This window comes from Apodemus sylvaticus, chromosome 17 (assembly GCF_947179515.1).
Source record: "Apodemus sylvaticus chromosome 17, mApoSyl1.1, whole genome shotgun sequence".
NCBI classification, from domain to species: Eukaryota; Metazoa; Chordata; class Mammalia; order Rodentia; family Muridae; genus Apodemus; species Apodemus sylvaticus.
Genome location: NC_067488.1, coordinates 2,575,952 through 2,593,202, shown reverse-complemented (window position 1 = coordinate 2,593,202; position 17,251 = coordinate 2,575,952). Strand labels below are relative to the sequence as shown.

Sequence of the window (17,251 nt, the reverse complement as noted above, 5' to 3'; positions counted from 1 at the left end):
AAAGCCACATAATTTCATGAGATACTGAAAAAAGCATTTGACAAAATTCAATATACCTTCATGTTAAAAGTCTTGGAAAGATCAGGAACTCAAGGCCCACACCTAAACATAGTAAAAGCAATATACAGCAAACCAGTAGCCAACATCAAACTAAATGGAGAGAAACTTGAAGTAATCCTACTAAAATCAGGGAGTAGACAAGGCTGCCCTCTTTCTCCCTATCTATTCATTATAGTACTTGAATTTGTAGCTAGAACAATTAGACAAGGAAAGGTCAAAGGGATACAAATTGGAAAGGAAGAAGTCAGAATATCACTATTTGCAGATGATATGATAGTATACTTAAGTGACACCAAAAATTCCACCAGAGAACTCCTACAGCTGATAAAAGTTGATAAACAAAATCAGCAAAGTGACCAGATATGAAATTAACTAAAACAAATCACTAGCCTTCCTATCCTCAAAGGATAAAGGGTCTGAGAAAGAAATTAGGGAAACAACGCCCTCCACAATAGTCACAAACAATATAAAATATCTTGGTGTGACTCTAACCAAGCAAGTGAAAGAGCTGTATGACAAGAACTCCAAGTCTCTGAAGAAAGAAATCAAAGAAGACCCCAGAAGGTAGAAAGATCTCCCATGCTCGTGGATTGGCAGGATTAAAATGGCCATCTTGCTGAAAACAATCTACAGATTCAATACAATCCCCATCAAAATCCCAACTCAATTCTTCACAGAGATAGAAAGAGCAGTTCTTAAATATATCAGGAATAACACAAAATCCAGGACAGCAAAAACCATTCTCAATAATAAAAGACCTTCTGGGGGAATCACCATCCCTGACCTCAAGCTATACTACAGAGCAATAGTGATTAAAAACTGCATGGTATTGGTACAGTGACAGGCAGGTAGATCAGGGGAATAGAATTGAAGACCCAGAAATGAACCTACACACCTTTGGTCACTTGATCTTTGGCAAAGGAACCAAAAATCATCTAGTGGAAAAAAGACAGCATTTTCAACAAATGATGCTGGTTCAACTGGCAGTCAACAGTAGAAGGATGCAAATTGATGCATTCTTATCTCCCTATCCAAAGCTCAAGTCCAAGTGGATCAAGGACCTCCCCATAAAACTGAATTTAATAGAATTTAAAAGTGGGGGAAAGTCTCAAACACATAAGTGCAGGGGGAAAGTTCCTGAATAGAACACCAATGGCTTGTGCACTAAGATCAAAAATCAACAAATGGTACCTCATAAACCTACTGAACTTCTGAAAGGCAAAGGACACTTTCAATAGCACAAAATGGTAACCAAGAGATTGGAAAAAGATCCTTACCAGTCCTATATCCAATAGAGGGCTAGTGTCCAATATATATAAGGTAACTCAAGAAGTTAAGGCTCCAGAGAACCAAATAGCCCTATTAAAAAATGGAGAACAGAGCTAAACAGAAATTTCACAACTGAGGAAATTCAAATGGCTGAGAAGCATCTAAAGAAATGTTCAGCATCCTTAGTCATTAGGGAAATGCAAATCAAATTAACTCTGAGATTCTACCTCACACCAGTCAGAAGCTTAGGTGACAGCAGATGCTGGCAAGGATGTGGAGAAGGAGGAACACTCCTCCATTGCGGGTGGAATTGCAAACTGTAAAACCACTCTGGAAATCTGTCTGGCAGTTCCTCAGAACATTGGACATAGTACTACCTGAGGACCCAGCTATACCACTCCTGGGCATATACTCAAAAAGAGGCTCCAACATGTAGTAAGGACACATGCTCCACTATGTTCATAGCAGCCCTATTTATAATAGCCAGAAGCTGGAAAGAACCCAGATGTCCCTTGACAGAGGAATGGATACAGAAAATGTGGTACATACACAATGGAATACTACTCAGCTATTAAAATTCATGGAATTCTTAGGCAAATGGATCATCCTGAGTGAGGTAACCCAATCACAAAAGAATACTCATAGTACGCTCACTGATAAGTGGATATTAGCCTAGAAGCTTGGAATACACAAGACACAATTCACATATCAAATGATGCCCAAGAAGAAGGAAGGAGAGGCCCCTGGTCCTGGAAAGGCTCAGTGCAGCAGTGTAGGGAAATACCAGGACAGGGAAAAGGGAAGGGGTGGATTGGAGAACAGGGGGAGGAAAGGGGGATTATGGGACTTTCAGGGAGGGGGGATCCAGGAAAGGGGAAATCATTTGAAATGTAAAAAATATATATATCAAATAGAAAAAAAAATATCCAATTAAAAAAAAGAAAAAAGAAAGAAACTGTAACATGAAGGATGGGAGCACCTTCATCACCACACACCAAGAAATCAAAACAGAGGAAAGCCTTATATTAATCCCCAGGTCTCTTGTTGTCTGTCTGTTAACAGCAGCCTGTATCTCTTAAACATTTCTTTTTGCCAGGCACTATAATGCGTTTTACATTGAATATATTACTTAACTGTGAGAACAACTCATTTCCAGAACCCATTTCCAAACTGGATCTCAGAAAGATTAGGTAACTGTCCCAGGGTCACATAATTGGCAAATGACAGAGCAGTACTGTAACCATGGCAACCTGAAAAAGCAGGAGCTTTGGTCTAGGATATGCCTCTAATTTGTGAAATTATTTAAATACATTCTTTAAGCCTTAATTTCCTCATCTTTAAAAGTCAGATTCTATTACTTATGAATCAAGTGTGTATTAAAATTCTTAGAATAGGGCCTATCACATAATAAGTACTGAAAAATGTTAGCCACTACTTTTATGACTACTACAACCACTACCACAGACTCAAATTAATCAGAGGAGACGCCAGGCCACACCTGAGTAAAGTCAACACAGCGAGTCTGCGGCTGTGGTTTGCTTTGGCTCTCCTTTAACTGAATGCTTTGGTGGGGAGGACGCTGTTAAGTGGCCTTTGTTTCACGCCTTGGTTGTGGGAGATCAGCTCTTATCTTTAATGTGCTATCAATGGAAAAGTGGGGCAGCTCATGTACTCCATACCCTCTCCTGCAGCAGCAGAGCAGTGCATGAGTTTATCACTACCGAAGACTCTGACTCACTCGGCCCGGGAGTCCAGGGCAGCTTGTCCCGCCTCATTCAGTGATGTGCATTTTCCTTGTGCCTTTGTTACTTTTGCTCTTTCTGTTAAAAGCTAAGAATGCAGGGTTTTCAGTTTTCTTTGAGATGAATAAAAACCAAACAGGGTAAAAAGTAGCTAGTGCTGTTTTCTTAAAGGTTAACATATGTGCACGCTAAAAATTAAATTGTCGGATAGTGAGAAGGAATATCATTTATTTTTCCCCTGCTTCAAACAAAATGAAAGTTTGTGTTTCCTGATGGAACAAATGAGGATTGGAGACCATATGGAAACAAGCTGAACTAATTTATTGCCAAATGTGCCTCTCTGGCCACGAAGCTTTTCACCACTAGCCTCAAAAAATGACCTCACAAAAGCCTTGTCTGAAAGGATTCACCAGCCATTATTAATTAACTTGCTGACAGGCTTTGGCTCCTGCTCTGATTCTTAGTGGATTAATAATTTTAAATTATTTTAATGATTATTTTTCTTTTTAAAAAAAAGGAAAGAAAACAAACACCAGACTCCTCTCTTGCCTTCACCTAGCCAAAAACTATAGTTTTCCTGTTCTCCTTCAGTCATCAAAAGTATCAAATCTAACAGTCTGTGAAAACCACATTGATTTAGACCCAGATAATAATATCATCAAAATACAAATTACAGTTAACTCCTCAGCACTCCCCAGAGACCAGTAACTTAATAGTTCAAGTGCCCACAATGGTTTCCCTAGGTTGATCACGAGAGCATGGCCACGTACTTTCCTTCTTCTCACCCTCTACTCCAACATCAGCAGGCATGGTTGGGTTCGTTTGTCTAGAATAGGAATCCAGCCAAATGAAGCACCATTCTAGATGAGAGGACAAAGAAATCAAAGTGCCATTTTGATTTCAGAGCATCCTCAAGATGGGACGCCTTTCTGACGGTGAGTCAAGACCACTTAATACCTGAGCCTGAGGAATCTGGACTCAGATATTGCTACCCTAGCATTAATTAATACAGTTCATTATTCTAGTATTCCAAGAGAGTAATCCTTGGATTCTTGTCAATCAAGAGATAATGCAGTGCTCAAAAGAACTGTTTGGAGTCAGGTTAGCTGAAAATCTTAAACTGAAGGCTCTCAGCCGGGCGGTGGTGACGCACGCCTTTAATCCCAGCACTTGAGAGGCAGAGGCAGGCAGATTTCTGAGTTCGAGGCCAGCCTGGTCTACAGAGTGAGTTCCAGGACAGCCAGGGCTACACAGAGAAACCCTGTCTCGAAAAAACAAAAAAACAAACAAAAACAAAAACAAAAACTGAAGGCTCTCAGAAGTCAGGTCAAGACAAATCCTGGGAGTTACAAAACTAAGGCTCAGAATTTTAACTAAAAAAATTAGTAATCTGGTAAACAGAACATCGGCTGAAGAACTGCATCCATCCATCTTAATGTGGTAGACTGAGGAGGCAGCGAACACGTCTGCCTGTGCTTCATCCGTAAATGTCTCCGGAGACACTAGAGACAGTAGCCTCCTGAGACACAGGCTGCATTTCTCACACCAAGCCCATTAAAAGTCAAGCATTTCCCAAGTATAAAAAACTCCTCAAAACACCACTTCAGAGCACTATAAATGGTCAAATATGTTTAGAAAGCAACTTTGTTGTCTTCCGTGTGATTCATAGTTAATGTCAGCATAGTTAAGGTCACCTGAGCAGTCTTCCAGAAACAGAACTACTCCAGTTTAACTCACCTCTTCCCAAATATATTTGATGTCTTAGAAATGTTTGTTGGTGGAGCATAAATCTCTTTAAACTTGTTCTAGGGAACATCCATTTGGAAATACTCTCCTAAAGGAAATTTAGAGTTAAAATAACCTGAAACTAGTCCAGGAACCTAGGGCATCTGCAGGAGCAGTCAGCTCCGAGATGACTATCTCGCCTCTGTGTGCTCTGCAGAGTGCAGACTTTCCCCTCCGCAGCCCTACAAGGAAGCGCACTCACTTGGTATCTGAATGGTAATGGTCAAGGAAACAGACTGCCTGGGTTCCACACCAAACTTTCTGCTTAGTAGCTAGAAAATCGCGGGCAGAATGGTTATTCCTCTCCTGACTCATTTTCTTCACTTGTCAAATGTTGGTCGTAATAAAAATTATACATTATACATCATATACATTGTAGATTAGATATTATAGGGTTTATTGAACTTTTTTCTTTATTTTTCATTATTATATTCAACACAATATATATATATATCTACCAATGATAAAAATGTTGGACATGTTATTAAATGAACATAAAAAGATAAAGTCTTTTTATTTGTTTGTTTAGTTTTTAGTAAAGTTAAAAATCTTGGCTCTTACTGTGGAACAAACCCAAAATAAGAACAATTTTAGACATTGGTGTTCATTATAATAAGACTGTACTTCAATGTCCCTCATATCACCAAAGGATTTTACCTCCATAGTAGCTAAGAGTTGACAGTTCTGCTGCACCAAGGAATGAATTGTAGACACAATTATTTGGATACAGATTTCCTGTATCACTCAAGTCAAACCTATTTGACTTGAGTGATTGTCATCATTCAAGTCAAATCTATTTGACTTGAGTGATTGTCATCATTCTCAGCCCACAGGGAACAGGTTACATTCATTTAAGAAATGGTGTCTGTGTTAAGATGGTCTATCCATGAAGTCATTCATCAACTGTTTCAATGAACAATGGTTCTGCTTGGAGGGTGGCACAGACATTAGGTAAGGTTAAGATTCTGATTCATTGGCTGGGATGATTTTGAAAAGCATTCATCTCAGAAAAAGAGTAATTTATAAGGTCAGTTTCTTCAAAGTTGATACAATAATCATAAATATCAAGCAAAACATTTGGTCTCACTCTTGGTTGTTCTCTTACAAGTCACCTACCAAATTAATTGTCTATGTTTCTTTTCACTATATAAAGAATTTTGAAAATGTAAATGTAAGCTGTTCTGAAAACCATAATATAATGTAAAAACATTAACTAAACAGTCCTAATAGAGAGACTGAGATAGGAGAAGAATGATTTCAAGACCATTATGTGGTACACAGCAAGACACTGTCACATACAAACAAGCAGAAAGTGTACATGGATTGTACAATATTGGACCTATTTCTCCAGTTACCAAATTAGACCACTGGGTGACAGCCAACAAATTTCTAATTCCTCATATTTTTGAATTTCAATCAATTAGGATATGTTGGTAACATTAATTTTTATATTGAGAAATATTAAGGAAAACTGATTATTACTTTCTGTTATTTTTGTTGTAAAGGTAGAATTATTGTTTACGTGGCTATCTTATTTTGGGTTTGTTGAAAGATTACTTTCTTGCTTTTTCTAGGGTAGAGTTTCCTTCCTTGTGCTGGTGTTTTCCATCTATTATCCTTTGTAGAGCTGGATTTGTGAAAAGATAGTATGTAAATTTGGTTTTGTCATGGAATGTCTTGGTTTCTCCATCTGTCCTAATTGAGTTTTGCTGGGTATAGTAGCCTGGGCTGGCATTTGTGTTCTCTTAGGGTCTGTATAACATCTGCCCAGAATCTTCTAGCTTTCATTGGCTCTGGTGAGAAATCTGGTATAATTCTGATAGGTCTGACTTTATACCTTACTTGACATTTTTCCCTTACTGCTTTTAATATTCTTTCTTTGTTTAATGCATTTGGAGTTTTGATTATTATGTGATGGGAGGAATTTCTTTTCTGGTCCAGTCTATTTGGAGTTCTGTAGGCTTCTTGTATGTTCATGGGCATCTCTTTCTTTTTTTGGTTTTTGTTTTGTTTTGTTTTGTTTTTTGTTTTTGTTTGTTTGTTTGGGCTTTTTGGGGGGAGTTGTTTTTTGTTTTTTGTGGGGTTTTTTTGGTTTTTCAAGACAGGGTTTCTCTGTAGCTCCGGCTGTCCTGGAACTCACTCTGTAGACCAGGCTGGCCTCGAACTCAGAAATCTGCCTGCCTCTGCCTCCCAAGTGCTGGGATTAAAGGCATGTGCCGCCGCCACCCGGCTGGGCATCTCTTTCTTTAGGTTAGGGAAGTTTTCTTCTATAATTTTTTTGAAGATATTTACTGGTCCTTTAAGTTAAGAATCTTCATTCTCTTCTATACCTATTATCCTCAGGTTTGGTCTTCTCATTGTGTCCTGGATTTGTTTTGGGTTAGGAGTTTTTTGCTTTTTGCATTTTCTTTGACTATTGAGTCAATGTTTTCTATGGTATCTTCTGAATTTGAGATTCTCTCTTCTATCTCTTGTATTCTGTTGTTGATGCTTGCATCTATGACTCCTGATCTCTTTCCTAGGTTTTTTATCCCCAGAGTTGTCTCCCTTTGCGATTTCTTTATTAGTTCTAGTTCCATTTTTAGATCCTAGATGGTTTTGTTCAATTCCTTCACCTGTTTTGTAGTGTTTTCCTATGGTTCTTTAAGGGATTTTTGTGTTTCCTCTTTAGGGGCTTCTACCTGTTTACCTGTGTTCTCCTGTATTTCTTTAGGGGAGTTACATATGACCTTCTTAAGGTCCTCTATCATCATCATGAGAAGTGATTTTTAGATCCGAATCTTGCTTTTACAAACCAATCCAGGACTTGGTGTGTTGGGAGAATTGGGTTCTGATGATGCCAAGTAACCTTGGTTTCTGTTGCTTATGTTCTTAGGCTTGCCTTCTGCCATCTGGTTCTCTCTAGTGCTACCTGTCCTCGCTATATCTCACTAGAGCCTGTTCTTCCTGTGATTCCAGTTATGTCAGAACTCCTCAGAGTCAAGCTGTCTCTGAGATCTGGTGATCCTGAGATCCTGAGTGTGTCCAAGTTCCTGGCAGTCAAACTGCATTTGGTACCCTGAGATCCTGTGTGACCAAGCTCCTGGGATCCTGGGCATGTTAGAGCACCTGGGAGTGGAGCTTCCTCTGGGTGATGTGAGACTGGCTTCAGAGTTTGGCCTAGGCCTGCTCAGGGCACCGGCCCAGACCAGAAGCAGGATTTATTTGTAATGTATGTTGTAATAATATAATTGTATAATAGTAAACAGTTTTCCCTTATACATATATTTACTAACTGTGTGGATTTAGTAACTTGTGGTCAACTATAGCCCAAAAAATGTTAAATAGAAAATTGCAAAAGTAAGCAATTTGTAAATTTTAGGTTGAAGTAGATTGCTCTGTTGTTACTGTTCATCATTTATTGTGCCTAGTTGTAAAGTAAGCGTTATAAAATCATAGTGAATGTACAGACAGACGTTGGTACTTTCTGAGATTCTAGGCACGAGGAGGCCGTGGAACGTATCCCTGTAGACAAGGGGAGTACTGTAATCATTTCTCAGTGATATTTTATAAACCTTAAACTATGTGTAAAGCACTTCAGATTGTGTTTTCTCTGTGTGGTCTATGTACATGTGTGTAAATGCATGAGGGCGGAGGGCGGAGAAGGACATCAGGCCTTGCTCTACCACTCCATAGCATTCTCAGTATTTTCCACTGAACCTAGAGCTCAGCTGCCTGCCCCATCCCCCACAGAACAGGGTTAAAGGTGTGACACAGCCACACTCAGCTTGTTATGTGGGTGCTAGAAATTTGAATTCAGCTATCATATTTGAGCAACAAACACTTCCCAATGAACTCCCATCCCTTTTATTAAGCTATAATATTTTTAGTATCACAATATTTTAGTATTGATCACAATATTTCTTTCATGTCAGCCATTCTGATCTATAAAATAATTACTTTGTACTTTATAAAGATTACCTTCGTCCCTTCCAAAACAATTAGTCTCCCTGCTATAAAGAGCAAGGATTAGCTTGTATACCTGTTTTATCATACAAGTTTACAGGAAAAGATATCATTATTTTTCAAGTTGCTTGGGGAATAGCCCACTGTGAATTTGTAAGAGAAATGAATTTGTTTGTCAGTGTAGAAAGGTTTTTATTAGAGATAAGGAAATGCAGAGAGAGACAGACAGAGAAAGAGAGACAGAGAGACAGACAGAGACAGAGACAGACAGAGACAGAGAGAGCTTCTATAAAGCAGAAAGGACTTGGTAGCCAGAAAATCTAGTTTCTCCTCAAGGGCCTGGTTTGGTTTTTTGTTTGTTTGTTTGGTTGGTTTGTTTTAGGTCTTTGAAGGGTCTTTCTCCATAGCCACAACTGTTTATTACTCCTCCAGGCCAGTCTGTCAGCTGGGGTACCTGACCTGCAGGAGAAAAGACCCAGAAGGCCTTTGTTTTAAACCATCAGGCTCTTTTTTTTTTTTTCAATTTTATTTTGTTTATTTGTTTTTATTTTTTATTTTCTATATTCTTTGTTTACATTGCAAATGCCTTCCCCTTTCCCAGTTCTCCCCTCCCCAGAAGTCCCATAAGCCCTCTTCCCTCTGCCCATTCTGCAATCTGCCCCTCCCACTTCTCTGTCCTGGTAACCCCCTACAATGCTGCATCAAGCCTTTCCAGGTCCAGGGACCTCTCCTTCCTTCTTCTTGGGAGTCATTTGATATGTGAATTGTGTCTTGGTATTCCAGGCTAATATTCACTTATCAGTGAGTGCATTCCATGTGTGTTCTCTTGTGATTGGGTTACCTCACTTAGGATGATATTTTCCAGTTCCAACCATTTGCCTAAAAATTTCATGAATTCATTGTTTGTAATTGCTGAGTAGTATTCCATTGTGTAAATACACCACATGTGAGGAAGAAGCCAGGCATCTTGGGAGTTTGCCACCTTCAGCTAGTCATTGTCTCCCTCCCTTCTTGCTGATCAAGAGAACTGACTTTGATTTAATGAGGAAACAAAATTGCTGTAGGTTAGGGCATGAGGAAGGAGGCTGGCCCACGTCCCTGAACTGAGGTGTGGCACACTCAGGTCTCAGTGCTCGTCCTTCAGGTCTCAGGACTGGCTGTGTGCCACTGTGTTTACTATATTCCCTTACTGTTTCCTTCCTCCCGTTTTGTTTTAAAATCACGGGCGTGGGGGTGGGGGTGGGAGGTTTTCTGCCACAACTCAGGTTTAGGGATGGAGCCGAGAGAGAGAGAGAGAGAGAGAGAGAGAGAGAGAGAGAGAGAGAGCCCGTGACTCATGGCATCAGGTTACACTGGGGTCGCATTCACTCACACTCACACTCTCCTCTGGCCTGGTGAGTGTTGTAGCCTGCTCCTGATGACGAGGCCCATGGCATTCCTGCTGTGCTTCAGATGCCAGCTAGAGCCTCTGTCCAGAGTCTGGACATTAGTGGTCTGGCTCTGAGAATGAGTCAGTCTCAACGGGAAGAATCTTTGTTGGGCTCTAAGGACTGAGCCCACCTTAGCTGCCAGACCAGGGTTTTTAAGACTCTTTCAGCTCAGGCCTTCAGCAATGCTTTATCTGACACTTGGCCTCAACATCTTCACACACACACACACACACACTCCAGACTTGGTCTCCATGGTATCTTTTTAGTCAATCAAAAGTTATGCATTCACTCAGTCAGGGTGTTTCCTTATATTTCACACACACTCTGGGCTGGGTTACATTTGTTGTTTCTTTTATATTGCTTATATTTATTTCTTGCATCTTCCTTAAACAGTCAAGAACCCAGGCAATTCTTTCCTGCCCATACCCTCCTCCATTGTCAAATTGGATTAGAGCCTCTTTATAGATAGCCTCATTTGTCTCTGGGCTATCCTAAGAGAAATACAATTTTAAATTAATTTTGGGGGGGAAACTCAGCTGACTCACAGTAGGTAGTCAATATATTAAAACGCATCTATCCCAGGCTGTCTACGTGTCTAGCATATTCAGCTGCTTTAACTGGCTGACCTCTCAGAGAGCTACATTTCCCATATCTAAAAAGTATGATGGCTTAATTCATATTTAAAGATGAGACAGTTCCATCTGGATGAATCATTTGCTGAAGTCTTCTAGCTAGGAAGTAAGAGTGAAGTTTTAGTTTTTCAAGGGCATAGACCAGCAGAATCGCAGCCTTGACCAGGGATGCAGCTGGGAACACATCCATGTAGCCTGCTTCCTTGGCCTTCAATTCACAACTCCTTCTGCCAAAGTCACAGAAGGTGAACAGCAAGTCTCCTAAGTTAGAAATCTGCATCTTTCAAAAGATGAAACAGAGCATCACTGTGAAATAAAATGTAGCAAGACCAATGGCTCAGGCCATGGGTAGAAAATACTTTTTAAGAAAGTGCGATTGACTTTAACTCTTTTAAATCCTTATGAAAAGCTGAATAACCCAGTAGGTTATCACCTTAACTAATACAAATAAGCATGATACCACAGATTGTCACCCCAGCATGGAAGAGTCCAAGGTCAGGCAGGCCTATAGTCTCTCTAAGAAGACCCTGTCTCCAAAGAAGACCAAACAATACAACAATACAGATGGCATAAAAACAAGCAAGTATACACCTATTAGAAGACAAAGGTATCCTGAGGTACCCAAAATTAAAATGATTAAGGATAAAGGATAAATATGCTGCTGTAGGGTTATCCTCTTGACTCACAGTAATTGGAGGCTCAGATGAAGCAACACATGAGAAGCGATTTTGAAGGGCTAGTTGTAGTCCTTCAAATGAAAATGAAGCCAAAAAAATGAAGTCAAATAAACCAAACCACCTTCAAATGATGAAGCAGACTTGAAAGAGAGAACTTGCCTTACATATTCACAGTGCTGTAAGAGAGAACAGAATGAGAAGCAGTTTCTATAGTGTGCCCCTGCTTACCTGAGAACTACAAAGCTCATATGCAGAGAGGGAGCCTAGCCAGGAGTCCCAGGGCTGACTGCTGGGCGGCAGCAGCCTGCTGGGCCTGCGGACTGCTGGGCTGGCAGCAGCGAGCCAGTGAGCAAGGGAGACACTTGGCTTTTGGCTGACCCTATTTGACCCTCTGAAATTTTTACCATGTGTGAGTGTTACCGACTCCAAATTACATCACAGCATAGGAAAGTTAGTGGGAACTGGGTCATGTAAGGTGAGAAGAGAATCTTTGGTAAAGGGACTTAAAAGTCAATACGAATTTGGACTGGGGAGAGGAACACTTGGAAGCCCCTGAGACGTTTTAAAGTATGCCCAGGAGATTTATGCCACTTTATCATATCAGATCAGAAAACTCGTTTTTAAAAACTTTCTTCCTCCTAGGAACCTGGGAAAACCTCCCATGCTCATGGATCGGTAGAATCAATATAGTTAAAATGGCCATTTTGCCAAAAGCAATATACAGATTCAATGCAATACCCATCAAAATCCCAACTCAATTCTTCACAGAGTTAGAAAGAGCAATTATCAAATTCATCTGGAACAACAAAAAACCCAGGATAGCTAAAACTATTCTCAGCAACAAAAGAAAGTCTGGGGGAATCAGTATCCCTGACCTCAAGCAATACTACAGAGCAATAGTGTTAAAAACTGCATGGTATTGGTACAGTGACAGGCAGGAGGATCAATGGAACAGGATTGAAGATCCAGAAATGAACCCACACACCTATGGCCACTTGATCCTCGACAAAGAGGCTGAAAACATCCAATGGAAAAAAGATAGCCTTTTCAACAAATGGTGCTGGTTCAACTGGAGGTCAGCATGCAGAAGAATGCGAATTGATCCATCCTTGTCTCCTTGTACTAAGCTCAAATCCAAATGGATCAAGGACCTCCACATAAAGCCAGATACTCTGAAGCTAATAGAAAAGAAACTGGGGAAGACCCTTGAGGACATCGGTACAGGGAGAAATTTTATGAACAGAACACCAATAGCATATGCTCTAAGATCAAGAATTGACAAATGGAACCTCATAAAATTACAAAGTTTCTGTAAAGCAAAGGACACCATCAAGAAAACAAATCGGCAACCAACAAATTGGGAAAAGATCTTCACCAATCCTACATCAGATAGAGGGCTAATATCCAATATATATAAAGAACTCAAGAAGTTAGACTCCAGAAAACCAAACAACCCTATTTAAAAATGGGGTACAGAGTTAAACAAAGAATTCTCCCCTGAAGAACTTCGGATGGCAGAGAAGCATCTTAAAAAATGCTCAACTTCATTAGTCATCAGGGAAATGCAAATCAAAACAACCCTGAGATTTCACCTTACACCAGTCAGAATGGCTAAGATTAAAAATTCAGGAGACAGCAGGTGTTGGAGAGGGTGTGGAGAAACAGGAACACTCCTCCACTGCTGGTGGGGTTGCAAATTGGTACAACCAGTCTGGAAATCAATCTGGTGGTTCCTCCGAAAACTGGGCACCTCACTTCCAGAAGATCCTGCTATACCACTCCTGGGCATATACCCAGAGGATCCCCACCATGTAATAAGGATACATGCTCTACTATGTGCATAGCAGCCCTATTTATAATTGCCAGATGCTGGAAAGAACCCAGGTATCCCTCAACAGAAGAGTGGATGCAAAAAATGTGGTATATCTACACAATGGAGTACTATTCAGCCATTAGAAACAATGAATTCATGAAATTCTTAGGCAAATGGATGGAGCTAGAGAACATCATACTAAGTGACGTAACCCAGACTCAAAAGGTGAATCATGGTATGCACTCACTATTAAGTGGATATTAACCTAGAAAACTGGAATACCCAAAACATAACCCACACATCAAATGAGGTACAAGAAGAAAGGAGGAGTGGCCCCTTGTTCTGGAAAGACTCAGTGAAGCAGTATTCGGCAAAACCAGAACGGGGAAGTGGGAAGGGGTGGGTGGGAGGACAGGGGAAGAGAAAGGGGCTTATGGGACTTTCGGGGAGTGGGGGGCTAGAAAAGGGGAAATCATTTGAAATGTAAATAAAAAATTATATCGAATAAAAAAAAAGAAAAAAAAGAAAAAGAAAAACTCCTTCGTTTTACAAAGAAAAAAACATAAATGACCAATATTTTCCCCAAGTTCACATATGTGCTTTTTATTACTTTGCATTTAGTACAGTGTTTAATAATGCATATATTTTTTTTATTTTTAAAGTTGTCACTAGAAATAGCTCTGAAAATCATGTATATAATCTTGTCTTCACAATATATTATAGGATAAGTAAGAAGAAACTTATCTGTAGCTTTATAATCCCATAAATACATTATTGTCAAGCTTCTGTAACATTAAACACTGTTTTCATAAACTGAGTTCAAAACCTAGGCCATGTAGTTAAGAGGGGTAGGAAATCGCACCTTAAACTGTGGGACTTTTATAGACAGACCAGACGACCAAGTTTCATTCAAGGCCGTTTATAAATTATATCCACAACAGAGATGTGCTCAGTGCTTAAAAACAAAAAACAAACAAACAAAAAATGAAAGTAGGCACCAGGGAGTCCTGGCGGGCTATGCACAAAAGACTCCATGGCCTTTTGTGCATAGCCCGCCAGGAAAGAGTGATCTCCCAGCATTGCTTTCACTTCTGAGCACAGAGGTGAGATCTCCACCTTCTCTCTGGAGGGGACCAGCTAGGAGCACACAGGGCCTAAGATCAGTGGAGCAGCTGGGACAGAAGTCTTCCCACTGCCATTTGCACCAGGGAGCCAGGTGACTCCACAACCTTGTGTGCATAGCCTGCCAGGAGAGAGTGATCTCCCAGCAGTGCTTTCACTTTTGAACTCAGAGGAGTAAGGACACAGGCTTACAGGCCCACAGGAGGAACAAACTCCAGCCAGAGACAACAATACCAACTAGCACCAGAGATAACCAGATGGTGAAAGGCAAGCACAAGAACCCTACCAACAGAAACCAAGGCCTCATGACAACATCAGAAACCAGTTCTCCCACCACAGCAAATCCCAGATACCCCAACACACCAGAAAAGCAGAAGTTGGATTTAAAATAGTATCTCATGATGCTGATAAAGGGCTTCAAGAAAGACTTAAATAACTCCCTTAAAGAAATACAGGAGAACATGGGTCAACAGGTAAAAGCCCTTAAAGAAGAAACACAAAAATCCCTTAAAGAAATACAGGAAAACACAAACAATCATCTGAAGGAACTGAACAAAACTATCCAGGATCTAAAAGTGGAAGTAGAAACAATAAAGAAATCACAAAGTGAGACATCTCTGGAGATAGAAAACCTTGGAAAGAATTCAGGAGTCATAGATTCAAGCATCAACAACAGAATACAAGAGATAAAAGAAAGAATCTCAGGTGCTGAAGATACCATAGAAAACATTTACTCAACAGTCAAAGAAAATGCAAAATGCATAAAGCTGGTAACCCAAAATATCCAGGAATTCCAGGACACAATAAGAAAACCAAACCTAAGGATTATAGGTATAGATGAGAGCAAGGATTTACATCTTAAAATCCCAGTAAATATCTTCAACAAAATTGTAGAAGAAAACTTACCTAACCTAGAGTAAGAGATGCCCATGAACATACAAGAAGCCTACAGAACTCCAAACAGACTGGACCAGAACAGAAAGTCCTCCCGGCATATAATAATCAAAACACCAAATTCACTAAACAAAGAAAGAATATTAAAATCAGCAAGGGAAAGGGGGCAAGCAACTTATAAAGGCAGACCTATCAGAAACACACCAGACTTCTCACCAGAGAAAATGAAAGCTAGAAGATCCTGGGCAGATGTCATACAGACCCTAAGAGAACACAAATGCCAGCCCAGGCTACTATACCCAGCAAAACTCTCAATCACCATAGACGGAGAAACCAAGATATTCCATGATAAAACCAAATTTACACAATATCTGTCCACAAATCCAGCCCTACAAAGGATAACTGATGGAAAATGCCAACACAAAGAGGAAACTACACCCTAGAAAAAGCAAGAAAGTAATCTTCTTCCAACAAACCCAAAAGAAGATAGTCACACAAACATAAAAAATAACAGGACACAACAATCACTATTCCCTAATATCTCTTAACAACAATGGACTCAACTCCCCCAATAAAAAGATATAGACTAATGAAATATTTCTCATGTAAATCTTTAATTTTATCAAAAAATGTTTATAATTCCCCTATTAATTTAGTAATGTTTTTATGTCTACCATTTTATCTGCATTATTTTTCATGATAATCTTCAATGTTAATGTCTTTCTATATACTTCCTCTATTTTATCAGAAATGTTTTCAATGTAAGCCTTTGATTTTATCATAAATGTTTCTAATCCCACCTTCAATTAATTTAGAAAGAGTTTTTAGATCTACCATTTTATGTGTAAAATTTTCCATGAAATCACCTTCTAGGTGATCCTTATATCAAGAGAAGCTTTAAAGTACCCATGCTGATAATGCAAACCTGTAATCACAGTATTTAGGAGACTGAGTCAGGAGGAGTTGTGAGTTCAAGGCCAGCCTATATTACCGAATGAGTTCAAAATCAGTTAAGACTACATAGCAAGACCCTGTCCCAACTAGAAAGAGGAAAAAGGAAAAGCTTCAATCATTTCTTAAATATTGGTTTGTCTTTTCTTTTTTATTCGAAGGTATGACACTAGCATTTGCCGGAACATATCTATTGGTGAATTTTGCTCCAAATATCACCCAGGCTATCTCAGCAAGAACAGTACAGTATTACTTTGTTGGCTGGCAGTTCCTGGTCTATGTGGTAAGAGTTCTAAATATTTTACTGTTTCTAAAGTATATCATCTAGACTATTGGTAGTTCCAGTGTTAAAAAAAAAAAAAAAAAAAAAAAAACTCATGTAACCCTTTTTTTTCAACACAGTAACTTTGTAGTTTTATGAGGTCCCATTTGTCAATTCTTGATCTTAGAGCATAAGCTATTGGTGTTCAATTCAGGAACTTTTCCCCTGTGCCCATGTCCTCCAGGGTCTTCCCCAGTTTCTTTTCGATTAGTTTCAGAGTGTCAGGTTTTATGTGAAGGTCCTTGATCCATTTGGAGTTGAGCTTGGTACAAGGAGATAAGAATGGATCGATGCGCATTCTTCTGCATGCTGGCCTCCAATTGAACCAGCACCATTTGTTGAAAAGACTATCTCTTTTCCACTGGATGCTTTCAGCTCCTTTGTCGAAGATCAAGTGACCATAGGTGTGTGGGTTCATTTCTGGGTCCTCAATCCTATTCCATTGATCCGCTTGCCTGATATTGTACCAATACCATGCAGTTTTTATCACTCTGTAGTAGAGTTTAAAGTCTGGGATATTGAATCCCCCTGAAGTTCTTTTACGGTTGAGAATAGTTTTAGCTATCCTGGGTTTTTTGTTATTCCAGATGAATTTGAGAATTGCTCTTT

General features: G+C 39.6%; 1 protein-coding gene across 3 annotated transcripts in view; it reads left to right on the top strand.

Annotated features, from left to right (window-relative positions):
• The window catches only part of Nipal2 (NIPA like domain containing 2), a 111,408-nt gene that overhangs the window by 57,589 nt on the left and 36,568 nt on the right, over nucleotides 1–17,251 (top strand). For all 3 annotated transcript variants that reach the window (XM_052161356.1, XM_052161355.1, XM_052161354.1), the window contains exon 5: nucleotides 16,482–16,603. In XM_052161356.1, coding sequence (XP_052017316.1) covers nucleotides 16,482–16,603 — 122 coding nt within the window. The remainder of the gene's footprint in view (nucleotides 1–16,481; nucleotides 16,604–17,251) is intronic.